Raw genomic sequence first — 27,802 nt, 5'->3', positions numbered from 1 at the left:
CCCCGAATCTCCTAAAATTATGCAGGCCCATAAAAAATGATCTAATAACAACAATCAACGCTTCGCCAAGATCGTTACTCCTTTTTGGCATTTTAAGGCCATAGAATAGAAATTCAAGACAATTCAAAAAATTTCGTATAATTTTGTGGGCTCATAAAGAAGACCTAATGAACAATATTCATCACTTCGCCATGACCTTTCCTCAGTTTTTGGCATTTTAGGGCAATAAAATTGGAATTCATAATGATTTCCAAATTTTCGTGTATTATAGTCCACGCCATCTGCATGAAATCGGGCGATCGGTCCTCAATCTTCTAAAATTTTGCTGGCCAATCAAAAATGACCTAATAAAATAATAGTCATCGCTTCTCCTTGGCCGTTCCTTATTTTTTGGGATTTTAAGGCCATAAAAAAATAATTTAGGACGCTTTCAGGAATTTCATGTGCTATACTCCACGCCATTTGTATGAACTCGGGCGACCGACCCCGAATCTTCTAAAAAATTTGGGGCCTGTCAAAACGACCTAATGAAAAATAATCATTGCTTCTCCATCACCGTTGCACGTTTTTTTTGGTGTTCTTAGGGTTGTAAAATTGGAATTCAAGATGATTCCGAGATTTTTGTATGCTATAGTCCACACCATCTGCATGAATTCGGTTGACCGACACCGAAACTCCTAAAAATTTGCACCCGATCAAAAACGATCAAACAAACAATATACATCACTTCTGCATGATCGTTCCAAGATTTTTGGTATTTTAGGACCATAAAATAAGAAATCAACATGATTTCCAAATTTTCATGTGCTATAGTCCGCCCATTTGTAGTAATTCGGGCGACCGTCACCGAATCTCCTAAAATTTTACGGGCCATCAAAAATGACTTAATGAACAAGAGTGATCGCTTCACCTTGATTGTTCCTCATTTTTAAGTATTTTAGGGCCGTAAAACAAATTCAACATGATTACCAGATTTTCATGTGCTATAGCCCACGCCATCTACATGAATTCGGTTTCCGGCCCAGAATCTCCTCAAATTTTGTGGTCCCATAAAAAATATCTAATGAACAATAGTCATCACTGGTCCATGACCGTTCCTCGTATTTTTGAATTTTAGAGCCATAAAAAAGAAATTCAGGATGATTCCCAAATTTTTGTATGCCATAGTCCATGTCCTGCATGAATTTTGGCGATCAGCCCCAAATCTCCTAAAATTTTGCGGGTCTATCAAAAAAGACCTAATAAACAATAATCATCGTTTTTCCATAACAGCTCTTTGTTTTTTGGCGTTTTAGGTTCAGAAAATATAAATTCAAAATGATTCCCAGATTTTCAGGTGTTACAGTCCACGCCATCTGCATGAATTCGGGCGACCGGCCCCCAATCTCCTAAAATTTTGCGGGCACATAAGACTGACATAATAATCAATAATCATCGCTTTTACATGATCATTTCTTATTTTTTGGCCTTTTAGGATAATAAAACAAAAATTCAGAACGAATTCCAAATTTTCGTGTACTATAGTGCACGTCATCTGCATGAATTCGTGTGACCGGTCCCAAATTTCCTAAAATTTTGTGGGCCCATTAAAAATGACCTATTGAAAAATAATCTTTGCTTCTCCATGACCGTTCCTCATTTTATAGCACTTTCGGACCATAAAATAGTAATTCACGACTATTTCTAGATTTTCGTGTGCTATAGTGCATGTCATCTTCATGAATTCGGGCGACCGGCACCGAATCTCATTAAATTTTGCTGGCCCATAAAAAACTATCATGATCCAAAATCCAACTAGTTGTGATGGCACCTAACCTAGTCCGCTAGGTAAGCCAATTAATAATTATCCAATTGCAATGAAGTTTAATAAGACAAATAAGTAAAAAAAAATTACTGAATCTCATACACTTCCCAAGGACTGATAGTCAAAATCACGAGCTTCTAAGATTAGAATTTACAAAGCTAGTATGAAATAATTACATCATCTGTTCGAATGTACATAAACAGATTTATATAATTCTAAGGCTACCATGAACAAAAGGCAACTACAACCGGAACGCATGTACATCTTCAAATCCAGTTCCCGTCAATCACAGCATCGTCAGCAGCCAACATCTGCATGCAAGGTGCAGAAGTGTAGTATGAGTAGAACCGACCTCATGTACTCAATAAGTAACAAACCTAATCTTAGGTTGAAAGTAGTGACGAGCTGGAACAAAGATCAGGTCCGACACCAATAGCCAATAACAGTTCATAATAACATAATGCAAGTAATAAAGGAAGTATGTCAGAAATAAAATGCTCAGCTCGTTCGCAGTTCCAGAAGAATAGGCATGTTTTTCAAGTGTCTTCGTCTCAGTAAAAATCCAAATCTTTTACTGAAATTGCCAAGAATACGAGTAAGCTTGAAAACTGTGATTTTTCCAAAAATCCTTTCAATAGTAAATAAGATGTTTCATTTTCAGATAACATGAGGAAAGTACATCTCTATGCCTACATGTCAAGATACAGGTAAAATCATAAATGTCACCAAAATCGGGTAGCAGAAGGAAATGCATCTTTAAGCATGTATCTCAAGTACGCATGTCAATGCAATGCATCTCAGTGATGAACTCATGTACTCACACTCTCAAAGTACTCAATTTTACTGTCTCGCATTCTCTCTCACCATGCTCAATATTCAGCATGCTCAATCACTCTGTACTGTACAATACATGTTGCGGCGTACAGCCCGATCCACATATAGCCATAAGGCTTGTTGCAGCGTACAAATCGATCCACATTTATATAGCCATAAGGCTCGTTGCGGCGTGCAACTCGATCCACGTATATGTATATAATCAACTACGCTAACTGGGAGTGCATGCAGACTCCGGAGGGGCTCCTTCAGCCCAAGCGCTATCATAAATCAGTAAAACCCGCTGCGGTGTGCAACCCGATCTCATAAATATCACTCTTAATCAGGCCTTTGGCCTTACTCAGTCATTAATCTCTCCAGTCTCTCGGGCTCACAATGCCATGAAACTAGCCCAAAATGATGATATAATGTGTCAATAAATAGAAACAGAGACCAAGAATATGTTATGAAATGAATGAACATGACTGAGCATGAAATTTCAATTTAAACAAATAATTCAACTACAATATGACCTCGGTGGGTCCAAACAGAATAAGCATGTAGCCTAGACATGATTTCTAACATGGATCACATCTCAATAGCTCTAGTACGTAGAAATTTCATGGTTACATATAAGGTCAGGTAACTACACAGTACCACAGAAATAACGGATTCACAATTCACATGGTGTATGCCCACACGCCCATCACCTAGCATATGCGTCACCTCAACACCAAAACACATAACACGTAATTCAGGGTTTTAAACCCTCAGCACCAAGTTTAGAAGTGTTAGTTACCTCGAACAAGCAAATTCCAATACCGAGCAAGCCAAGCGATGCTCCAAAAATGCCATCACACACGTACCGACCTCCAAACGGCTCAAAACTAGTCAAAAGAAACTCAAGTACATCAAATAATGCCAAAGAAAACAAACCTAATCGATAAAGGTCGAAGCTTTAATCAAAAGCCCAAAAAGTCAAAACCCGAGCCTGTACCTCAGAACCCGATGAAACTTACAAAATCTGATAACTCATTCAATTATGAGTCCAGCCATACTAGTTTCACTCAAATCCGATTCTGAATCGATATTCAAAACTCAAAATCTCACTCTATGAAACTTTAGGCTAAAACCCTCAATTTCTCTTTTTGGAACCCTCAATCAAATATCGAAAATGAAAATAGATTTATGATATAAAATTAAAAATGAGTAGAGAACACTTACCCCTATTCACATGGTAAAAATTGCTTCAAGAATCGCCTCAATCCGAACTCCATAGCTCCAAAAATGTTAAAATGGCTGAAACCCCGAAATAGAGTACTTATAATTCTGCCCAGGTATTCCTCTTACGCGAACGCGGAAAAGACATCACATTCGCAAGGAACAAAAGAAATCTGCCACAAAATACTCTACGCGATCACAACAATAACCTCACGAACGCAGTACACAAGGCTCTCAAAGCTATGCGATCGCGGGACAACATCGTCAATGCAAAGAGAAACAACCTCTGCCCAGCTCAGCCCAAAATCACTATGCGAACGCGATGCACAATCTGCAGCAAGCTATGCGAATATGTTTGAGGACTCGCGAACACAAAGAACAACTTCTTCCTAGACAAAAACCAACGCTACGCGATCGTGATTACTATTCCGCAGTCGCAATTAAGGAAACTAGAGGCCCCGAATTCTGCAGAACCAGCAATGCAAATATGAAGGAAAATGGTCCGAAATCAATCTAAAACACACCCGAGCCCATCGGAAACTCGTCCGAACATGTCAAAAAGTCCCACAACATAATACGGACCTACTCGAGGCCTCAAATCACACTTAACAACATCGAAACGATGAATCGCACCTCAATTAGAACTTGATAAACTTTGAACTTTTCAACTTCAGCTTGTGCCGAAACATAGCAAACCAACCCGAAATGAACCCAAATTTCGCACACAAGTCCTAAATGACATAACAAAACTATTCCAATTCCCGGAAACACAATCCGAATCCGATATCAAAAAGTCCACTCCCAATCAAACTTTCCAAAAATCCAACTTTCACCATTTCAAGCCAAATTCAACTATGGACCTCCAAATCACAATCCAGACACGCTCCTAAGTCCAAAATCACCCAACAGGGCTAACAGAATCATCAAAACTCCAATCCGAGGTCAAATACTAAAAAGTCAAAATTGGTCAACTCTTCTAATTTAAAGCTTCCTAGTTGAGAATCATTCTTCCAAATAAATGCCAAATAACCTGAAAACCAAAATCGACGATTCACACAAATCATAATACATCATACGAACTACTCATGCCTATAAACTACCAAGCGAAGTACAAATTCTCAAAACGACCGGTCGGGTCGTTACAAAAATGACCTAATGAACAACAGTCATTGTTTTGCCTGATCGTTCCTCTTTTTTGGCATTTTAGAGCCATAAAATAGGAATTCTGGACGATTTCCAGATTTTCATGTGCTATAGTACACACCACAACAACAACAACAACCCAGTAAAATCCCACAAATGGGGTCTAGTGAGGATAGAGTATACACAAACCTTACCCCTACCCTAAAAGAGTAGAGAGGCTATTTCCGAGAGACCCTCGACTCAAAAGACGAACAGAGATAATAGATCCTTGCCAGCAGCAACAACCAGAGAGATAATTTCAACATCGTAAGACACAGAAAATAGGTGGAAAGGCAATAACAAAAATCGGTACTAATTACACAATACTATAAAAATGGAAAAATAATGTGAACACAACATATGCCACTAGTAGTCCAAGACAAAACACTATCAGACTAGCCCCACCCCCGGTATAAAGTAGACAAAATGCTCGACTACCCCTACCCTTCAACCCTAATGCTCGACCTCCACTGCTTCCTATCAAGAGCCATGTACTCGGAGATGAGGTCGCGTCATGTCCTACTTGATCACCTCGCCCCAATACTTCTTAGGTTGCCCTCTACCTCTTCTCATGCTTGCCAAAGCCAACCGCTCACACCCTCTAACTAGGGCATCTAGGTTTCTCCTTTACACATGCTCAAACCATCTGAACCTCGTTTCCCTCCTCTTATAGTCCATAGGAGCCGCACTCACTTTCTCCCGAATATCCTCATTCCTAATTTTATCCAGCCTAGTATGCCTAGACATCCATCTCAACATCCTCACTTCTGTTACTTCCATCTTTTGGATATGTGACTTCTTGACTGGCCAACACTCAACCCCATACAACATGTCCGGTCTAACCACCGCTCTATAGAACTTACCTTTAAGTTTTGGTGGTACATTCTTGTCACACAGGATTCCAGATGCTAACCTCTATTTCATCCATCCCACCCCTACACGGTGCGTGACATCCTTGTCGATCTTCCCATCCCACTGGATATATGTCCCAAGGTACTTGAAACTTCCTTTCTTGGGGATGATTGTGAGTCGAGCCTCACGTCCACATCCGCTTTCCCCGTCACGTCGCTGAACTTGCACTCCAGGTATTCTTTCTTAGTCCTACTTAACTTGAAACCTTTAGACTCAACGGCCTGTCTCCAAACCCCCAACCTCTCGTTAACGCCGCCTCGCATCTCATCAATCAGAATTATATCATCAACGAACAACATACACCATGGCACCTCCCCTTGAATATGGTGTGTAAGTGCGTCTAACGCCAGGGCAAATAAAAACCGGCTGAGCGCAGATCCTTGGTGAATCCCCATAACAATTGAAAATTGCTCCAAGTCCCCCCCCCCACAATCCTAGCCCGAGACTTAGCTCTATCATACATGTCCTATATCACCCTAATGTAAGCTATCGGCACACCTTTCACCTCCAGACATCTTCAAAGAACCTCCCTAGGGACTTTGCCATACGCTTTCTCTAGGTCAAGAAACATCATGTGCAATAATCCATGCCATCTTCATGAATTTAATCAATTGGCTCTAAATCTCTTAAAATTTTGTGGGCGCATAAAAAATGACCTAATGAACAGTAGTCACTAATTCGTTATGATCGTTTCTCGTTTTTTGACATTTTATGGCCGGGTAACATACATTCACGATTTTTAAGATATATAGAGTAGCTAAAAAAGGTCTCTTTTCCATTTGCTTTTGTATATTTCCTTGTAGGTGAAGGAAATCAAAAGTAAACCCGAAAAGAAACAAAGTAATAAAGATGAATCAAAGTAACGGCCTTTTTCCAACCAAGGAAGGGACAATCCACTCAAAAGTTTTGATCAGATTTGGTGAAAAGAGCAGCTCCAATGGCACAAATATTTCGGCGTAGTTCCGCATTTATATTGTTTTAAAATAGGATTAATCATCTAAATTTAATTGATGCGGCTTAAATAGAATGACATGGAACAGTGATTATTCATATAACTTATCTCCACTTACTTGATAATTGTTTATTATCTTAATTTGATTGGCGAAGCGCAACATGTGAGGATGGAATAAGAGCCCGTTTGGATATAAAAAACAATCCCTTTTATCCAAAAAAAAAAATTACTTTTTTCCAAAATCAGCATTTATTCATAAAATTTCCAATTTTCACTTAAAGATGCATTTTGGAAATTTTCAAAAATTTGAAAAACTCTAAAAAAAAAAAAAACTGTTTTTCAAAATTTTCACTCAAATCACTCACAAAACTTCAAAAATATCCCAAAATTATATTCATGTCCAAACACAACTCTAAATTTCAAATACCATTTTCACTTGAAAAAAAAATTCACCATATTTTGGAATTTTACAATTCTTATGCCAAACGCCCACTAAATATAGTTCTCAAATATATAGCTAAGATTTAGGAAGCTAAAAGAAACCCCAAACATCTGCCGGAGTTCAAATTAATTTTAGTTCAAAATCTCATCAAATTTTTCTTGAGAAGGATATTCATTAAACTCATCCGAATTAAAATTGTCCGCTATTAATTTATCCAAGTTAAGTCTCTTAACCTTGCTCGATATTTTTCAGAATTCATAATGCTGTCCTGAGAAGAGGTCTCGGGTTCGAGTCCCTGGGTATGAAGTCACCTTTGTTAGGGAGTGTTTTACCCCTAATATGGAATTTTACGCAGCGAATCCGAATTTAGTCGGGCTCCAGTATGGATACTGAACACCGTACCGGGTGGAAAACAAAAAAAAAATCCCGTTGACCATTATTATCAAAAGTGCTACACTTCCATTTATGCGATCTTATTTTCTTTTTAGTATGTTCTGACCTTTTTAAATTCAGAAATAAATTAACTTAAAGTTCCCCTTTTACTCTTAATAAAGAGTTTTTATTGCTGCACAACTATTATTGCATGTTTATGCCGATTAGTTTCAAAGGTCTTATATATAGGATAATAAACACAAATGTTATCATCCACGTTTCAAACTTATAAGTTTTAAAAGTTTTTATTTTTTTTATATTCCATGCTCATACGAATAGATTCACATTAATTGAAACAGAACTAAGGGACTAAGGGAATAGATTCACAAAAGGAGTACTAAGGGACTCCTTTTGGCATTCAGAATAAACTAGTTCGTCTTAAAGTAGATAACTATTGAAATGAGGAAGAGATATGATCCTTGAGCTATGATAGAAAGAACAGAGAGCAGAGAGAGAGAGTGAAATATTCTAGAGAATTTTTCTGTTACTATACTATACCTTACATGTGTGTAACTTTTACATTTATATATCCTCTATTCTAACTTCCTCTAACATATATATAACTAACTATTAATGCTAAACTAACACTAATCAACTATGTACAAACATCATTTCTTATGTACAACTCCATACTACACATATTGATTTTAACACTCCCCCTCAAGTTGGGTGATGAAAAATATTTATCATACCCAACTTGCTAACCATTTCACTGTGTAGCTGCTTCCCAAGTGCCTTGGTCAATATGTCTCCTATCTGCTCCTTACTAGGCACGTGAGCTGTTTTTATCATTCCTGCTTGCAACTTTTCTCTAATAAAATGGCAGTCAATTTCTATATGCTTTGTACGTTCATGATACATAGGATTGATGCAATCTGCAGTGCTGCTTTATTGTCATAGTATAATTCCATGGGCAAATCAACTTTCGTACCTATCTCTTCAAGTAATCCCTGTAACCATACCAATTCTACTACAGTTGTAGCCATACTCCTGTATTCTGCTTCTGCTGAGCTTCTTGAAATTGTACTCTGCTTCTTGGATTTTCAGGAAATCATTAAATCTCCAAGTTTTATGTAATAGCCTATTACTGATTTTCTGGTTACTGGGCATGATGCCCAATCAGCATCACAAAATGCCACAACTTTGCCACTCTGTTTGCCACTCATCAACAGACCTTTCCCCTAGGCTGTTTTTCGCATATTTTACTACTCTTAGGGCTACTTCATAATAGGATTGCTTTGGTCCACTCATGAATTGACTTAGAGTCTGAACTGCAAAAAAGATATCTGGCCTTGTGATTGCCAGATATAGGAGTTTGCCAAGTAACCTCTAGTATACTCTTGTGTCTTCAAGTTCATGATCATTCTCCTGTATCCCAAATAGTTTCTCATATTCCACACTGGTTAGCTTCATATTTTGATCTAGTAGAAATTTAACTGGTCTTGCTCCCCCTAAGCCACATTCTGAGATGAGCTCTAAGGCATATTTCCTTTGATTCATAACAATGCCTTTCTATGATCTTGCAAACTTAATACCAAGAAAAAAATTTGAGCTCTCCTAAATCTTTCATCTTAAAATTACCATTCAGAATCCTTTTGGCATCTTGAATTAGATCATTGTCACTTCCTGTAATTAGGAGATCATCAACAAATACTAATATGATTACTATATCCCTACCACTCCTTATAGTAAATAAGGAATAGTCTAGTTTGCTTTGGCTAAAACCAAAGTCTACAAGGGCTAAAGTCAGCTTCAGGTTCCATTGCCTGCTGGCATGCTTCAGACAATACAGAGACTTGAGTAGTCTACATACTCTAGTCTCCCTCTGACTACCAAACCCATGTGGTAAGGACATGTAGACCTCCTCTGAAAGATCACCTTGTAGGAATGCATTATAAACATCCATCTGGAACAAGAGCCAAGCATACTGAGCAGCCAAGGTCCATACTCCTAACTGTGACCATTTTAACTACAGGAGAAAAGGTCTCATGATAGTCCAGACCTTCCTGCTGAGTAAACTCCTTAGCCACTAGCCTGGCTTTATACCTCTCTATATATCCATCGGCTTTGTACTTGACCTTATAAACTCACTTACAACCTATGGGAGACTTCCCTGCAGGCAAAGCCACTAACTCCCAGGTATTATTGTCTATGAGTGCTTGAATCTCAAGTTTCATAAATTGAACCCAATTGATGTCAGTGACAGCTTGATCAAGGAGGTTGGTTCAATGATGGATGAATAAAAAGACAAACAGGTTTGATAAGAAGAGGATAAGGAAGAGTAATCAATGGAATTAGTGATGGAATAAGGAGTAGAAGATGAATATTTGACTTGATGGACAAAATTTGTAAGCCACAAGGGTGGTTTAGATGGTCTTCCAGACTTCCTTACGGGAGCTGCAGGAGTAGGGGTAGATCGTGGTGCTATTGAGCCGAAGGTAACAATGGAGGAGCATCAGACATGATAGGAGAGGATGTTGAAGTAGGAGAAGAAATAGGAGAATTAGAGATAGATGGAGATAAATGATGTTTAGAAGTAGTTGGAGGATAAGCAGAGTCTAGAATTGCAGCTGGTAAGGGATCCATAGATGCTGGAAAAGAATCATCAAAGGGGAAAGTTGGATCACTGATAGGAAATGTAGATGATGAGCTTGAAGATAGAGTATGTAGGAATGTGGATTTAGGATACTTAAATGAAAACATTATTTCTCTGAAAGAAACATCCCTACTGATAAAGAAAGTCCCAATGAAGATGTTGTATAATCTATAACCCTTTTGAGAGGTAGAATAACCCATAAAGATAGCAGGCATGGCCTTTTGTGAGAATTTGTCAGTGTTATGTAAGGTAGTTGCATAACAAAGACATCCAAACACTCTAATAATATCAAGTGAGGGAGGATGTCCATGAAAAAACTCATAAGGAGATTTCCCAGATAGGACTGAAGATGGATGTCTGTTAATAAGAAAGGCTGCAGTTAGTACACATTCCCCCAGAATTTTAATGGTACATGAACTTGAAACCTAAGGGCTTTAGCTATTTTAAGTAAATGCCTATGTTTCCTTTCTGTTACTCCATTTTATTGTGGAGTATGCACACAAAAACTTTGATGTAAAATCCCAAGTGATGAGAAAAGAGTAGAACACTGAGAATTGAAGAATTCAAGACCATTATCTGATCTTATGATCTTAATTGTGGTAGAAAACTAATTTTTTTACAAGATTAAGAAAAGATTTGACTAAAAGGAAGACATCACTTTTCATTCTCATCAAGTAGATCCAAGTCATTCTTGAGTAATCATCTACAATAGTAAGGAAATACTTGTATCCATTGTAAGTACATTATCTATAAGGATCCCAGACATCCATGTGTATAAGATTAAAAGGACATACACTTTTCTTTGTACTAGTAGGAAAAGGAAATCTAGTTTGCCTTGCTAAAGGACAAACAATACAGTTTAGACTGTCTTTATTCAACAAATGATTCTTTAATGAAGGAATATGTTGTAATACTGCTACTGGAGCATGACCAAGTCTTTGGTGCCAAATAGAAGGATGTGAACATGATTTTGATGTGACATTAGATGACTCTGGGACTGGAATAATAGAAGCTGGAATTGCTGAAGATATGAAAGAGTTGAAAGAAGGAGCTAGGTGTTTCAGGTACTTTGTAGGTTGAAGTATGTAAATTCCATCCTTCTCCTTACAATCCCCCTCACCTTGCCATTGTAGAGGTCCTAAAAAATGTAGAATTCGGGAAAGAATAGTGCACAACACTTCAGTTCTTTAGTTAACTTTGAGACAGATAACAAGTTGTATTTAAAGTTAGGGACATAAAGAACATTATACAGTTCTAGGTCATTAGAAAGAGTTAATGATCCTGTATGAGTTACAGAAGTAGTGTTGCCATTAGGCAAATGTACTTTACTAGAGTTAGAGGCAACAGAATGGGATTCAGTTAAGATGTCCAAGCTAGAAACTACATGATTCGAAGCTCCAGTATCTATGACCCAGAAATTAGTTTCAGAACCTACAGATAAGCATGCATTAAGGAGATCAGCTATACCTGCAATGTTTGCTCTTGCATCTGTTGTTGAAGGTTCTTTGTCAATTAGCTTCAACAGTTGGTGATACTGTTCTGAAGTAGAAAATGGTATGTTGCTGGCCCTCCTGATGAGCTACCTACTGAACTGGTTCCTTCAGATTCATCAATGCAGCTCATATTATTGGTTGTAGGTCCCCTGCTTCCTCTTGAATTTCCCTTGTCAAAAGTTCTCCTTTTGTTAAACTTGTTGTTAGATGGATATCCTACCAGCTTATAGCAATTTTATTTCTTGTGACCCTTCATATGACAATAGTCACATTGCAATGCACTATTTCCATTGTTCTTTCTGAACCTGTTACTTTGAATGGAGGCTAATGTTGTAGAATCATTCAAATCAAGCTGTTGCATGGCTGGTGCTACCTGAGATATCATGTTTGATTGCACTCTTTGGCTTTCATATGCATTATCACATTGTATACTTGATTGAGAGTGGGAACATGGACAGTTAATAGGACTTGACTCCTTGCCTATGCATATGTCTCGTTTAAACCCATCAGAAATTGTACTAGTCTTTGTTGCTCCACGTGTTCAGCATGTTCCTTATACTTGGTACAATCACATGGCAATGGTACCATTGACCAATACTCATCCCATGCACATTTCAGTTTTGAGTAATATTCTCACACTAATAAACTTCCTTGGCTGGTGGTACAAATTTCTCGGAGAAGTTGATAAACTCTAGTTAGATTTTTCTTATCAAATCTTTCCTTTAGGTTTGTCCAAACACTACAAGCATTGGTTGAGTACATTATACCATTTTCTAGCTCTTTAGACACTGAATTAGTTACCAGGATAACATAAAGGTATCACATCTCCCCCATTCATGCTCTAAATCACCACTATACTGTTCTTTCCGATATTTTTCATCTATAAACGCTAGTTTATTTTTGGCTAATAAAGCTACTCGCATAGAATTGCTCCAAGTTGTATAATTTTTCTATTCCTGTTAGTTATTGAGGAATTAGCACGCTACCTAGACTGTCTGAGGGGTGTAAGTATAGAGGATGCCTGGGATGAGTGTCCGTAAATTTTTCTCCATCGTCCTTCCTGGTCTCAAGAGTTGTGTTCGTCATCGTCGAGGCTTGAAATCAGTGATTCTAAGTTTGAATCGGCATCAATCTTCAAGGAAAACCTTTCTCTTTCCCGGAATTTACGAGTTCTGAAATCAATCGCAAACCCTAGGTGAATTCCCCAAATTTCTGATGAATACTCTTAATCTCTCACTTCTCTGACAAGATTGAGTGAATTTATCTATGCTAATCTTAGATTCTTCAAGGGATCAGCTCGTAAAACACCATATATCTATGGCTCTGATACCATATTGAAAGGAGGAGGAGATCTGATCCTTGAGCTAAGAGCAGAGAGAGAGAGAGTGGAAAGTTCTGGAGAATTTTTCTATTATTACACCATACCATACACGTGTGTAATTTTTACATTTATATATTCTCTATTCTAACTTCCTCTAACATATACTCCCTCCGTTCCAATTTATGTGAACCTGTTTGACTGGGCACGGAGTTTAAGAAAAAATGAAAACTTTTGAAATTTGTGGTCCTAAACAAGTTAAAAAGGGACCCAGAGAATTTGTGTGGTTATAAAAGCTTCTCATTAAGGATAGAATTGTAAGTTTAAGCTAAATTGTTTCCAAATTTAGAAAGGGTTCATTCTTTTTGGAACGGACCAAAAAGAAAATAGGTTCACATAAACTGGAACGGAAGGAATATATAATTAACTATTAATGCTAAACCAACTCTAATCAACTATGTACAAACATCATTGCTTATGTACAACTCCATACTATACATATTAATTTCAACAATAACCTCCCGTTGCAGTATAAACTGTGAGAGTGAGATCTTCAATCGTAATACAAATAGGATAAAAGGAATTGAAAAGGCCTTTAATAATTACTACATTAGTAGTGTATAGAGAGAGTAAGGGTCAAGAAAGTTAGAGATTGTGTGGGACTAGTCAAGATTTAGAGATCCAAACGGATCTTGACTTAAGGGTTCCACCCACATGTACACACAGCACCAAAAGTTCCCTATAATGATATAGCTAGCAACAACAAACAACAACAATCATCATACTGATATAATCTCACACGAGGAAGATAATGTGCAGGTAGAATAATTATTTCTGAATGAAAGACTCTCGGCGCAAAGTAATCAACCGTAATGAAATGCAATATATAAAAATGAAAAAGTTATGGGAAGGAATAGAAAAAAACTAACTTTATTCAGGCTATTTCCTTATTAGCTCATTTCGAAAATAATAATATAACTTACATTTCTTTAATGAGAAGGTTTTATAGTCACACAAATATTAAAATATATATAAAATTATAAGTTTTAAAGTCTTATAATCACACAATATTTCGGCATAACTGAGGCCACAACCTTTAAAGATATTCGTTTCTTTCTGAAATTTCGTGCTGAATGAACAAAGTGGAACGGGGAGCAACTTTATAATGCAACAATATGAAAAAAGAGGACGAAATTGAAAATATTAACAAAATTAATCTCACGTTGGATATACTTTTATGCGAGTTTCTGAAATAAGTGGAATGCAGACTCAGCAGGAGTAGCAGCATCCTGAAAAAGGCAATCAGGAAGATATGAAATCAGTCAACTTGGCCAAATTGCAGATATTTTTTTGTCCAACAAGAATGAAAAAGAAGAGAAGAACAAGAAAAGTACTAACAACCTCCCAATAAGATGTTCAAATAGTGCTAAAGTGACACAGCCTGAATTGGCTAACTTCTGCCACAGGTTCTAGAGACATGGCTCTTGTCTAATATCTTGTACGTAGTGCTCTACTTATTTTGAAAAGTGTATAACTTATATACACTTACACAGTATACAGTATGCTAACACTAAAATAAAATGACGAAGCCAGAAATTTCTTTAAGAATATTTAAACTTAAAAGAAGTGAAAAAAATTCTTAGACAAACAGTGCTCAATATATGTTAGTATATAACTCTAAAACCTAATATTTTATATATATAGTGTAATTTTTCGACACCCCTTATGAGAATATAGCTTCGCCCCTGCTATAATAACGTGATTTTAGGGTACCAAATTAGGATTATTATGAACAACTACTATATTGTAGATCATCTTAACTTGGTAGTATAAATACTATATAAATTTAGTGTATAGAAATTAAATTCTTTTAAAAATAGAAAAAAAATGCATAATGCATACATGCACCTACATACAAGGCAAGGGGTTCCCCTTTTTTTCTCCCTTTATTAAAAGAAAAACCCTTGCACCAAGTAAAAGTGGAACTACTATTTACTTTGGTCGGCGGAAGGGATTCAGTCAAGTCTCCTTCGTTCGAAAATTACATTGTATATATAAGGTAAAAAAAATTCATATACATATATTAGATGTTAAATTCGTTTAGCTTTTTCGCATGTTTACTTTATCAGAAAAAAATTTAAATCCCTTTAATGAAAATCCTGCTTCCACTGATGTATGCAGTAACTTCTGAAAATAAAAAGATAATAATGTTTGTGATCACATCAAAGAAGAGATACATTCAGGAGAAATGATTGAATATTTACATGTGTAATAGTCTGAAATCACAACAAAGAAACTAGGCATATACCACACTAAAACTTGATTTACATTTTACATTACTTCAAGATTCCAAACAAAATCCAATATTGACATTTTCTTTTCAACCTCACTTGATCAACAATGGAGCTGCAAAATACAACTAGCACTGTTAGTTCAACATCCTCCAATAGACAATCGATCGAGGGTTCTGATCAAACCACAATAACTACTATGCTTCAGTCTCAAACAAGTTGAGATCGGCTATATGAATCCTCACTTCTTTCTTTAAGCTCAAGTCGTATCATACCAAGCTGTCATACATCGAACCATAAGTCATGAGGGCTTCATCATTTGAATCGTTCCAGAAACCGATTAGTACATCTCCTGTGCTCGTTGATTTCTGCAATGGGGACACACTATATGTGTCGTCACACATTGATTTGTTGTTGTTGTTGTTGTTGAGCAACTCGTCGACTGTGAGATGAACGGTGGTGATATCGTGGATGCTAGGTCTCTTCTTGTCTTTCCCTCCTGAAAGTTGCCTTAGGTAGTATTTCTGAGCATGACTAGCCACTTGTGTTGGAGTTTTAGAGATCACAAAATTCCTTGATATGTTTCTCCAGTCTCCTTTACCATACTTCTCAAGCCCCATTAGAAATCGCCTATAATACAATTACAACATTACTATTAACATAAAAAAAAAAAACAATCAAATGACAAATGTAGAGCAAGCAAGAGGGGAAATTGAAATATAGCATGCTAATCACTACCTAATTAGGTTCTTGGAACCATGGGCGGAGCCAGGGGCGCAAGGGGTTTATCTGAACCCCAATCGCCCAAAAATTATGTTACTATATATACTAGGTCAAAAATTATTTTTTATGTATATATAGTAGATGTCTAATTCCCTTGACTTCTTCGTATACTTCTTTATATTTTCAACCCTCCCCCCGCCCCTTATTGAGTCTGGTTCTGCTCGGTCAAAATTATTTTTAATGCACATATAATAGATGTTAAATCTCCTTGACTTCTTCATATATTACTTCTTTATATTTTCAAACCCTTTATTAAGATTCTTGGCTCCGCCACTAATGGAACAAATATAAACTTACATTACGTGTTCTATTTGATAGATTTTATTGCATCAAGTCAAACGTGCATAAAGAAGGTCCAAATTTATTTTGCTCGAATTTTTCAAAAATGCTTGCATATTCATGTCGGATCCTCTAAAATCATTACTTTTAGAGGATATCTGACACGCATACCCGGCAGCATTTTTTTGGAGGTTCCGAGCATCATAACTCCAAACACACTAAAAGGTAGAAATTGAAAAGGGAATGCGCGCACCTGTGCTCTTCCTCTGTCCATGGTACACCTTTCTTTCTTTCTTGATCACAAGACTTGCCTCTCTTTCTAAACGTATGAATCTCGCGATGATCGACGAATTCTAACGTAAAAGAAGAAGCGAAATGCCTCGGAGTTGGGACCAATCCAGCTTCAATATCACTAACATCTGCAACTAATTCTTTGTACTGCATCATCACATCAAGTGCTGATTTCCCAGGGATCATAGCTGCTACCATTGACCATCTATTCGGAGTTTTTTCGTCGTATATTGCAAGTGCACTTTCGAATTTCTTGTTCTCTTCTTTAGTCCATTCTGTGCTTTTGCTCTGTTGCATCATCCAATTTGAATTTGGCATAAAAGTAGTAGGAAATAAAGTTTCCATTTCCACAACTCAGAGTCACAAGCCAATGCAAGAATCCTCAATTTTCTTGGACTTAAAAGAGTATAATTTTCCTGTCAATTTCCCAAATAGTAAGTGCTATTGATGGTCAGTGTTTTTGGTAAAAGATGAAAATTTTATGATACACAAAAAGGTAGTCCGGTGGACTAAGCTCTCGCTATGCGCGGGATCCGGGGAAGGGCTGGACTACAAAGGTCTATCGTACGCAGTCTTGCCCTGTATTTCTGCAAGAGGCTATTTTTACGGCTCGAACCCATAGAGTTTTAAAATTATTTTAAAATAAAAAAAATAAAAATAAAACTTTCAATTCAAATTTGGGAATAATTATTATACTAAATTGGTAATCTATTAAAAATTCATAGTCAATTTAATAATATTAAGTAATGAATAATACAATTAGATAACTTAAACATAAACCCCTACACACTCACAAGTTTCAATAACAAGCAACAAGAAAAATGCAAATTAAGCACAACTAGGAAAAATCAGACAATGATCCCAAATATTGGCCGCACTAGCAAGAAAATATTTAAGAAATGAAGAGTAAAAGCAATGAATCACCACAAAAAAAGGAAAAAATGCAATGAATTAAGACCATATACACAACAGTATGATCCTAACAAACCAAACATAAAATCACCACAACAAAGAAAAAAAAGTTCTATAATTTTAATTTCCTATCTTTTTGAGTACAAAAGCAAGAAAAAATAGAAAATAACTGACACATAAGTTTGAAAAATAAGAAAATGAGTAATACCAAGTAGAATTGGCAGTGGAAATGATACTTGAATTTTGTGTCTGTGGTTGTAAGTATTTTAGTTGTATATAGTCTAAGGAAGAGGAGGAGAGTGGAGAAAAATATGATTATATAAAAAGGATACATCGATTAGGGATACTGTGTTGTCGATTACTGATTGGATAAACAATTTTTATAATACATGTTGCATGTTTCTAAACTATTATTCTGTTTGTTGGTTTTAAGGTTTAGTGTGACTGCTACTAAAGTTGTGGTTTACCAATCAAAATCACTTTTATGTCAGTGAGAAGCACTACAGAAATAAACCTCTCATTTTCTTCCTATTTTTCTATTTTTAGCTTTGATTTTCTTAATATCTAGTCGTTATTACGTAAAAATAACATAAACTAGCCAGCTTTCAGATTGATACTCGAAAAATAGTTAGTATTTATAAAGTCATTGAAAAATAATTACTATTTTATGCGGAGATAAAATTTGGGCAAAAATATTCTAGCTGAAACACGGAAAGTTCTAATATAATATGCCGGATTATGGAACTCATGTGTATAAACTCCAACGTATTATATTGGAACTCCAACATATTATATTGGAACTCCAACACATTATGAAATTCCAGCACATGCATTTTGCTGGAATCTCATATGCAAAAAAATCGAACTCGAGCATATTATGCTGGAATTTTTCCGAATTTTTAAGGGTGTTTTTGTTCAGATTTTATCTTTGCATGAAAGGGTGATTAAATTTCGATTATTTTTGAAATTATGACTATTTTTCAATTAATAATTATAAATCAAGCTATTTCTTATTCCCGTTATTACTATTTATTGTCATAAGATATGGATAAGATCTACGTATACATTAACCTCCAAGACTTCACTTGTAAAAAAATTACTAAATTTGTTATTGTTGTTTGTATTTTTTTTTTCCTATGTTTCTTCTTTCTGGGGCAGCACTTCTTTTACGGCTTGTAGAAAAAGTTTTATCTCCACTGCTATCGCAGTATGGCCAATCTTAGAGGAGTTTGAACGAATTGAAGGATCCGTTTTCAAAAATATCTTTTACTAAAAGTTATTGAGTGAAGTTTTATGCACGGATAGTGTATAATATTGACTTACTAAAAAGAATTTATAAAGCAAACATTTATAGCAAATTTGATATGAAATCAGGATTTTGGCAAATTCAAATTAGCGAGAAAGATAAATATAAAACTACTTTGCACAAATTAAGCCGGTATATAGTTATTTAAGGGCAAAGTCTTAATCTTGAAAAAGACATTCAATTTTGTACGAGATTCCATATCAAGGCACGACACATATATATGTAGACAAGACTTCTAATGTAAACCGAAAATGTTAACCACATAAAAAGAATAGAAAAGGAAATAGACTACTTTTGCTACATAAAATTAAGGGGGTTTTCCTCCTTGAAATACTTCTACATTCTATGGATTTCCTTGATAGTTGTATAACTTTATCACGCAACTATCTCAGGGGGAAAGCTCGTTTGATGCATCCTCTTATATTACTTTCATAATAATAATTTAATTGTTAACAGTAATATTTTTTTAAAAAAAACACTGAATTAATTTTGAGAAGTTTTTATATTTTAAGAATAATATAGAGCTTTTCATAAAGGAGAGGAAAACATTATAACCCACATTGTAACATGTAAATAATACAACTACAATATGAAATGTAGGGTTTCATAATACTCAAGTTAGAAGTTCTCAAAAAATATCGGCACGCTTGCGAGTATTCACCCGGGCTTAATTAGAAGCATGGGCAGATACAACTTACGGATACAAGGTTTATCTGAACCTACTACTTTCGACGTGTAGTATAAACTTATATGTAAAAAAATTTAAAATAACAATAAATAATAGTTATGAACCGATAACTTGAAAAATATAATGAGTTCAATGCTAAAACATTAAAGGTTAGAATCCACAGACTTTAAATTTTGGATCCGTAGCTACATATTATGCTTTCGAAAAGGGTTATTTGCAACAAAGGAAAATTTCTTATTCAATTTTCATAAGTCTTTTTCCTCCAATTAACTTGACGGAAAAAAGACACAGAAGTATAAATCAATTGGTGGAAAGACGCGTATAAAATGGCATTAATTAAAGGAATGAGCATAACAACACCAGCGCCTGTAGCTCAGTGGATAGAGCGTATGTTTCCTAAGCAGAAAGTCGTAGGTTCGACCCCTACCTGGCGCGATACTCTCACTTTTTTATCCTTTTTAACTTGTATTATGTCTTTCTGGATCTTATAAGTATTACCTAAAAATTGAAACATGTAATGCAGTTCATTTTTAGTTAACAAATGGCTATTACAGGAAAATGCTGCTAAATTGTGTTTTGTATATACAATAAAAATTATGCTCCTTTTTTTCGTTCTTTTATTAATTCAAGGAAAAGCTATATTTTTAGATTACTGTGACCGCCAAGATATGTGTTGGGTGTGCGAACAAAGTTCCACATTGGTAGCTGAAAAGATTGGAAGACTAGGGAGCCTACATATAAGGTGCAGGGATCTTACACATAGCTTTTCAATTTCATTGTTTACTTTTTCTAGCAGGTATACCTATATTATACACTAATCATACATATATTATACATTTACTGGCTATTTTTAGTTTAAGTAATTGAGTGAGCTGCTATTTAGGTTAATTGGTGTGAGACCTTTTGGAGAAAACTCTCCGAACTTGGCCCAAAGCGAAAAATATCAAGGTTCGCACATTTGTTGTTAGGCCAAAGGGTAGTTCTTGTAAAGAGGTAGAGCTTCTACGTTCAAACAGGAACATTAACTTACTAAATTTGAAATTTATTAAGGTTCTTAGCCATATGTCTAATCTGGTGCTTCTGCCTCGTCTGCTTTTTAGTTTAGGTGAGTTCAGTGGCTTTGCTTCTCATTAAGAATGCTAATGTTGCTTGACTGAATAGAAGTTTATATTTTTCATGAGGAAAAAGTTTAAAAGCTTAACTCCAAGAAATGTTTTGCTGTCCTCGGCCTCATTTTCTGCAGCATAAAGTTATGAATAAAAAGATTATACGATACATTTGTTGTTTTCGTCTTTTATGTTGAAATCCCAGCATTTTAGGAGATTCAGACACGATCCAATGAAACAAAGACTTACCAGGTAAAAGATACAGAAAAAAAGAAACTGTTTGATTCCCATTTCTGCCACAGGTTTGGCCTTGTGGATCTTAACCTATCTCCCTTTAATTTGTACCCTAATGGAATTATAAAATCCTCACCAACAACTTTATGACAGTGTTGCGCGCAAACCTCAAGCAGTAGCACCAACTGCTTCAGCAGACTTAAGCCTAGACGATCCGTAGAGTGTTTCTTCAAAGCGGATAATTTCATTCTTGGAACCATAAGCAACTTGAGTCCTATCATCAAGATTAACGACCACCCTGTCAAGAACCGACTGTTTACCATCGCTACTGTAACCGCCAGCTTTCTCAATCAAGAATCCTAATGGTGCTACTTCAAAGAGTAATCTCAGTTTTGCCTTGGTAGTTGGAGATATCACATTTGTGAAGATACCTTTCTCCTTGACAATTATCTGCATAAAATTCAAGAATGAATTACGAACTTCAAAATGACGTTTTAGGCTATAGGTACGCAAGTAAAATACCTGGTTTACATCAGGAACCATTCCTCCAGTGTATCTCAAGGTGTATTTCTCTTTGACATAGTAATCTATCAGCTGTCATCAAGAATCAAGAGTCAAAGCGCGAAAGCAACTAAGAATGCCAATTATCCAGATAGGGCAGCTCGGTGCACGGGGAAGTGCCAGACCACAAGGGTCTATTGTACACAGCCTTACCCTGCATTTCTGCAAGAGGCTGTTTCCACAGTTCGAACCCGTTAACTTTACCAGTTACACAATTATCCAACAAAAAAAAAAAGAAATTGAAAAAGGGAACAACAAAAGAAAAGGTATAAGAAAGACAGATTATACAAACATTGAATCTGAGCACAGATATCAGCAATTGGAAACAAAAAATGAAAAATGATTGTCAAACCTTGGCATAATCAGGATTGTCAAATGTGGCTCTCAAATTTCCAGGGGAAAACATTTTTCCTTCTCCAATTTCTGTTGTATCCTTGACATGTTGCCATTTTCCTACGAACAAAAGATACGTCGGTCACTTCACCCGTTGCCTTAAGGTCTTACAGGTTGAATGTTCAGATATATAGAACTCATTTAGTAAACTGTTATTCATATTCAAACCTTCGTCAAGGAGGAGGAATTCATGGGTTCCGGGAACATCTTTAAGAGCAAGAACATATGTAGTTCGCGGTCCATATATCCCCATAGCTGCTGCTACTTGATCTCTTCCTGTGATCCCGGTTAGCTTATCCCCGGGCCAAACACCAAAGATGGTTCCGACTGTGAAGTTTGTGTCCACAATGCTGGATCCGTCAAGTGGATCAAATGCAACGCTAAATCCTCCTGTTTTAATTTTTGGCACAAATAGAATCATCAGTGTTTATGTTTCTATATGGAAAATCAAGTACTCCTAGTTCCGAATTATATAATCTGCCAACCTTCAACAGGGCCACCCATGTCTTGGAGCTCAGGAACTTCCTCAGAACAAGCATATTTGCAAAAGTGTGAATAACTCAAGGCCTAAACATCAACAATCAAAAGGAGAAAATTTTGTCAAACATAGATAATAATTAACATTGTAGAGTCTCAGTTTGCAATCAAAAAGAACAAATTCTTTTTTGGTAAAGTCCTCTCGATAAATTTCCGTCCAGGGTAGGGGTAAAGTTGCGTACATCTCACTCTCCCCACACCCCACTTGTGGGAATACACAGGGTCGTTGTTGTTGTTGCTTTTCAGGAAATTAACAGGGGATTTGCTTATCAAGCAGCATAAAGTACTTTTGTCTTCAGGGGCGGAGCTACATGTACCGGAAGGAGTTCAACTGAATCCCCTTTATCAAAAATTATACCATGTAAGTAGAGTAAAAACAAATTCTTTTGTATATATATGCAAATTGTTGAATCCCTTTGACAAGAGGAAAGCTTCAAATATAGAGTCACAGGTAGTTCAAAAATTGTTTTTGATCATAGGTAGAGTCTATCGGAAACAACCTCTTTACCACCAAGGTAGGAATAAGGTCTACACAGTGGCGAATCTAGCAATTTCTCCAAGGGTATTCAAATTTGAAAGAAGTGAAAAAAAAATCCCGACAAAGGGTATTCAATATGTGTTATAAAACTCTACAATATAATATTTACTTATATAAACAGTGCAATTTTTCGAGGAAGGGTGGTCAACTGACTACCCTTATGACTATGTGGCTTCGCCATTAGGTCTGTATACATACTACCCTCCCCAGACCCTACTTGTGGAATTATACTAGGTTATTGTTGTTGGTCATATGTTCAAACATGGCGTTCTTGCATTTTTTTTGAATTCTCTTGTTAAAATTCTTGGCTCCGCTACTGTCTGCAATACCACATATGTCGAATAGTTCTTTTATTTAATGTTGTCCTACCTCAAAGAGAAGCTTATCGGCAAGCATATCAACTGCAAGTTGTTCATCTCCAAAAGAATTGACACAAGCAGTTCCTCCACAAGAAGCTGTTCTGACTTTAAAGGCAATTGTTCTAATTGCTTCTCCCATGCACATCATCAGCCTAATCAACCCCTTATCTGAGGTTGATTTTGTAAGAAATTCTTCCTATAAATAGACCAATTCATTAGTTGTTATCATCAATTTCATGCATAACAATTACTTAAATGGAATAACCAACAACATGATCAAACTTACCAAACTATCACCAATCTCACATTTAGTCACCAGGGAAGAATTTTTGGTCCTAGAAACCTTAATCGATGATTTTGGCGCGACTCGCAGTGATTCCCCAAATAATGAGCTTGATTTCAGACTCTGCAAGAATTTTGTGCCAATAGTTATAGCATATCAGTTTGAATGATCAGGCAGGACATGGCAGGGCTTTAGATTACCGAAGATATGGCCCTAGACAGGAAGTTGTGGAGGTCGAGTATTAGGATTGTAGGTTAGGGGGCAGTTGTGCATATTTCTACGACGCACCAGAGTGAGGCTAATCTGTTAGGATTTTGTCTTAGACTGCTAGTGGTTAATATTGAGTTTACATTACTCTTTCGTTCCTGTTAGTGTCGGGCTTTATCTGCTGCTAATTGTTTTGCTTTTCATCTGTGCTCTTGTGATGCTGTTATTTCTTTTTATGATTTTATTGATGGTACTGATATATTGTCACTCTTTGCCTTCTTGAGCCGAAGGTCTATCGGAAACAGCCTCTCTACCCCTCGGGGTAGAGTAAGATCTGTGTACACACTACCCTCCCCAAACCTCACTAGTGGGAAAACACTGAGTCGTTGTCGTTGTTGTTGTTGTTGCTGTTGTAATTATAGCATATCAGTTTATGTTTAAATTTTCTTCAACAAAACTTAGGTGATATACTTTGTATAGAACTAGTTATGACATTCAAGGTTGTGTTTTTCCTAGTTACGTCGTTTCTATGGTAAGGATTTACCTTATATATGATGACAATATAAAGAATTTTTGCACCATTAATGTATTTAATCTGTTGTAGCATGTAATTTGCCTTATTTTTCAGGTCACTAATTCCGCTATGAATTTTTACTTGTTATTTTTTAGGTGACCCAATTATATAAAAATTCTTTTATATTGTTAACTCCTATAGTAACAATTAACATAGAGGAGTAAATGAAAATCAAGACATACCCTGGAGCTGAATGAAGGAGAAATAGACCTTGGAGCAGCAAGTGAAGTTGAATGTTGAGAAGAAACATTTGGGAGAAGAGCTGCTGTTCTTGCACAGCATGTGACACTAGTCTCCATTATTATTAAATTAAGAATTTTAATGGAGAGCAAAAAAAAATCATGCAAAGAAGAAAAATAAAGAAGATATAGAGCTTGTTTTTCCCAAAGTTCTTTGCTATAGTTGAGTTAGTTTCAGCCTCTAACTTCCTTGGGTTGTTGGGGGGGGGGGGGGTTGCAGATAAGCAGTTAATGTGATATTGCCACGTGGCTGATATTTGTATAGATAGGCTGATCTAAGGGGTATGGGTGAGATTTATGACCATCACTCATATTTTTGTGACTCAAATATCTGTAAAACTAATCAAAGAGATTGTATCTACTATCTAGTGAGTAATGAGTTTCTTCATTTTGTTCTATTTGGCAACTTGACATTGCCAATTTAAATCTATCTTCTAAAATCATCTTTCATTTAGCGAGGGTCTACCAGAAATAGTCTTTTTGCCCTTTTAGGTTAGGGGTAAGGTTACGTACATCCTACCCTCGTTAAACCTTACTTATGAAATTATATCGAGTTGTTGTTATAAATTCTGAATTCGGGTTACACAAAGGTGTTAACTCTAAACCTTTGTACCTCATGGATTACGTAAACCTTTCCAAAAAGGATTTTGGAGGTTATGATCTTAATCCAGTAAATATGATCTTAATCTAGTGAATGTTTTATGATTATTTAAAATTTGGCTTGGTAATCTTAAATGTAAAAGCTCATCTCTCTAGTCCAATGTTTCTCCAGTCCTCTTGCAAATTTAATGTAAAAGCTCATCTCTCTAATAAATAATAATCTAAGTTTTTTCTTAAAAGTGATTGCACAATTTAGTGTAACATCAGCATGTATTTATAAGTACGACACCTTGATTTAGAGACAATTCAATTTTTTTTAAAATAAAGAATTAAATGATTTGACGACATAATGATGGATAATTTATAAATTATTCTCTCTCTACATAATGACACAACAACAACAACAACAACCCAGTATAATCCCACTTAGTGGTGTCTGGGGAGGGTAGTATGTACGCAGACCTTACCCCTACCCTAGGGTAGAGAGACTGTTTCCAAATAGAAACCCGACATCCTTCCCTCCAAGAACTTCCCACCTTGCTCTTGGGGAGACTCGAACTCACAACCTCTCGGTTGGAAGTGGGGGTTGCTTACCATCAGAGCAACCCCTCTCTACATAATGACAATATAATAATTTAGTCCTACTATTACTCTAGCATAATCTAATGATGGATAAGCCCACTCTTATTCTTATCATTCAGCATAGCCCCAACCTTGGGGAGAAATTCAAAAATAACCAGATTTACAAGTGGTCATTCAAAAATAGCGTCACAGTTTTAAAAGTAATCGAAATTTAGCCACTTTTCATGTAAAGATAAATCTGAACGAAAACATTGTTCAAAATCTGGAAAAATACTATAGCATAATATATTGGAGTTCCAGTATATTATATTGGAACTCTAGTCTAATATACTGGAGTTCCAGTATAATATACTGGTCCAGCATAATACACTGGAGTTTGGAGCACCGATGCTCCAGTCTCCAATATATTATACTGGAGCCAGCAAAGTATACCGGTCCAGCATAATATGCTGGAAGTTCATACACAGGTGCACTGAACTCCAGTATATTATGCTGGACCGGTCTCTGTTGCAGCAAAGTAGTGGTTATTTTTTAATGACTTGGCAAACGCTGGCTATTTTTGAATGACCAGTCCGAAAACTGACTAGACCGTGCTATTTTAACCAACCTTGGGGAGCGCGACTAATGCTCAACCGAGATATCCCAGCCAAACAAGCCTATTCAATGCCTTTTACCCAACCTTATCCATGAACCCCGGTCTAATATACTGGAGTTCCAGTATAATATACCGATCCAGCATAATACACTGGAGTTTGGAGCACCGGTGCTCCAGTCTCTAGTATATTATACTGGAGCCAGCAACGTATACCGGTCTAGCATAATATGCTGGAAGTTCATACACAGGTGCACCGAACTCCAGTATATTATGCTGGACCGGTCTTTGTTGCAACAAAGTAGTGGCTATTTTTCAATGACTTAACAAACGCTGGCTATTTTTGAATGACCAGTTCGAAAACTGATTAGACCGTGCTATTTTAACCCAACCTTGGGGAGCGCGACTGACGCTCAACCGAGATATCCCGGCCAAACAAGCCTATTTAATGCCTTCAACCCAACCTTATCCATGAATTATTTGATAATTAAAATCAAGATAAAGACGTGAGAGCATAAAATGTGAAGTAACGGGTTTCATTACTTGTAGGAGCTTCATTGATATTTACCAAAAGATTACAAGTTCATAGTTTAACAGTGGGAACATATCCAACAACTACAACATTCTTAGTTAGCTATTTTCCAAATCAAACACAACCCACAACATGTCTATGGAGTCTCTAAACGAACATGAGTACAATATAAAAATACCGGTGAAAAGGCCCCGGCTATACCTCAAAAGCAGTGTACAAGAAAACAAGACGATATATGGGCCCCGGTGTAGAGTAGGGCTCACCAGAATCCACTGAGTGGAGTGTATACTGCTATCAAGAACCAACTCCGCTTGTTGAGGAACCTCAATAATATTTAAATGCCAATTTTAAAACAAAAAGTAAAAACTTCAAGTAAGCATTATCATTTTAGGTTGGGAGATCCTTAGTACCGACACACCAGCATGCACATGGCATGGAGTACGAACGGCTAAGCTGTCTCACTCCAATGTATGCAGGTAGACATAGGAACACAATACCATCATGTGCGCGACAATGGCGTTCGATCTCCGTCCGACTGGCTAAGCTGTCTCACCACAATGGCGTGTGGATCAACATGGCTCATATTTTGTAAATTCAGAACTAGAGGGAAACTGGTTAAAGCTGGAGCAAGAATACCATAATTGGAGAGGAACTTATCCGGGTTAAAGTTAGCAACACAAAAAAGATACAGGAGATTCAATTACTACACTTTGCTAACATTACTCTGACATATAGAAAAACCATAGATGT

At 36.5% G+C, this 27,802-nt stretch overlaps 2 protein-coding genes and 1 non-coding gene across 3 annotated transcripts; 1 reads left to right on the top strand and 2 right to left on the bottom strand.

Moving 5' to 3' along the window:
- Positions 1–15,350: 15,350 nt before the first annotated feature.
- Positions 15,351–18,067, bottom strand: LOC107775550 (transcription factor DIVARICATA-like). The gene is made up of 3 exons (XM_016595296.2): positions 17,930–18,067; positions 16,772–17,225; positions 15,351–16,086 (listed from the first exon to the last, which is right to left on the bottom strand). The coding sequence occupies exons 2-3, from the start codon at positions 17,152–17,154 to the stop codon at positions 15,726–15,728; spliced, it is 744 nt and encodes a 247-aa protein (XP_016450782.1). The 5' UTR covers positions 17,155–17,225; positions 17,930–18,067; the 3' UTR covers positions 15,351–15,725.
- A 2,010-nt stretch (positions 18,068–20,077) lies between these two features.
- On the top strand, positions 20,078–20,150 carry TRNAR-CCU (transfer RNA arginine (anticodon CCU)). Its single transcript has one exon. It is a non-coding gene; the product is annotated as a tRNA-Arg (tRNA).
- Positions 20,151–20,948: 798 nt separating this feature from the next.
- Positions 20,949–25,138, bottom strand: LOC107775549 (sedoheptulose-1,7-bisphosphatase, chloroplastic). The gene is made up of 8 exons (XM_016595295.2): positions 24,690–25,138; positions 23,730–23,849; positions 23,454–23,639; positions 22,495–22,576; positions 22,178–22,399; positions 21,969–22,069; positions 21,578–21,649; positions 20,949–21,505 (listed from the first exon to the last, which is right to left on the bottom strand). Exons 1-8 carry the CDS (start codon positions 24,804–24,806, stop codon positions 21,224–21,226), a joined length of 1,182 nt encoding a protein of 393 aa, XP_016450781.1. The 5' UTR covers positions 24,807–25,138; the 3' UTR covers positions 20,949–21,223.
- Between the last annotated feature and the right edge of the window lie 2,664 nt (positions 25,139–27,802).

This window comes from Nicotiana tabacum, chromosome 11 (assembly GCF_000715075.1).
Source record: "Nicotiana tabacum cultivar K326 chromosome 11, ASM71507v2, whole genome shotgun sequence".
NCBI classification, from domain to species: Eukaryota; Viridiplantae; Streptophyta; class Magnoliopsida; order Solanales; family Solanaceae; genus Nicotiana; species Nicotiana tabacum.
This window is presented reverse-complemented; position numbering and strand designations above follow the sequence as displayed.

Bases quoted from the DNA above. Each gene is read 5' to 3' on its own strand.
- LOC107775550 (XM_016595296.2), bottom strand. From the start codon at position 17,154: ATGGAAACTTTATTTCCTACTACTTTTATGCCAAATTCAAATTGGATG. The intron at 16,087-16,771 runs GTGCGCGCATTC...ATTGTATTATAG, and splicing joins TGGACAGAGGAAGAGCACAG to GCGATTTCTAATGGGGCTTG.
- LOC107775549 (XM_016595295.2), bottom strand. From the start codon at position 24,806: ATGGAGACTAGTGTCACATGCTGTGCAAGAACAGCAGCTCTTCTCCCA. The intron at 23,850-24,689 runs GTATGTCTTGAT...AAATTCTTGCAG, and splicing joins CTCCTTCATTCAGCTCCAGG to AGTCTGAAATCAAGCTCATT. The intron at 21,650-21,968 runs GTTTGACAATCA...TCTTGATGACAG, and splicing joins ACAATCCTGATTATGCCAAG to CTGATAGATTACTATGTCAA.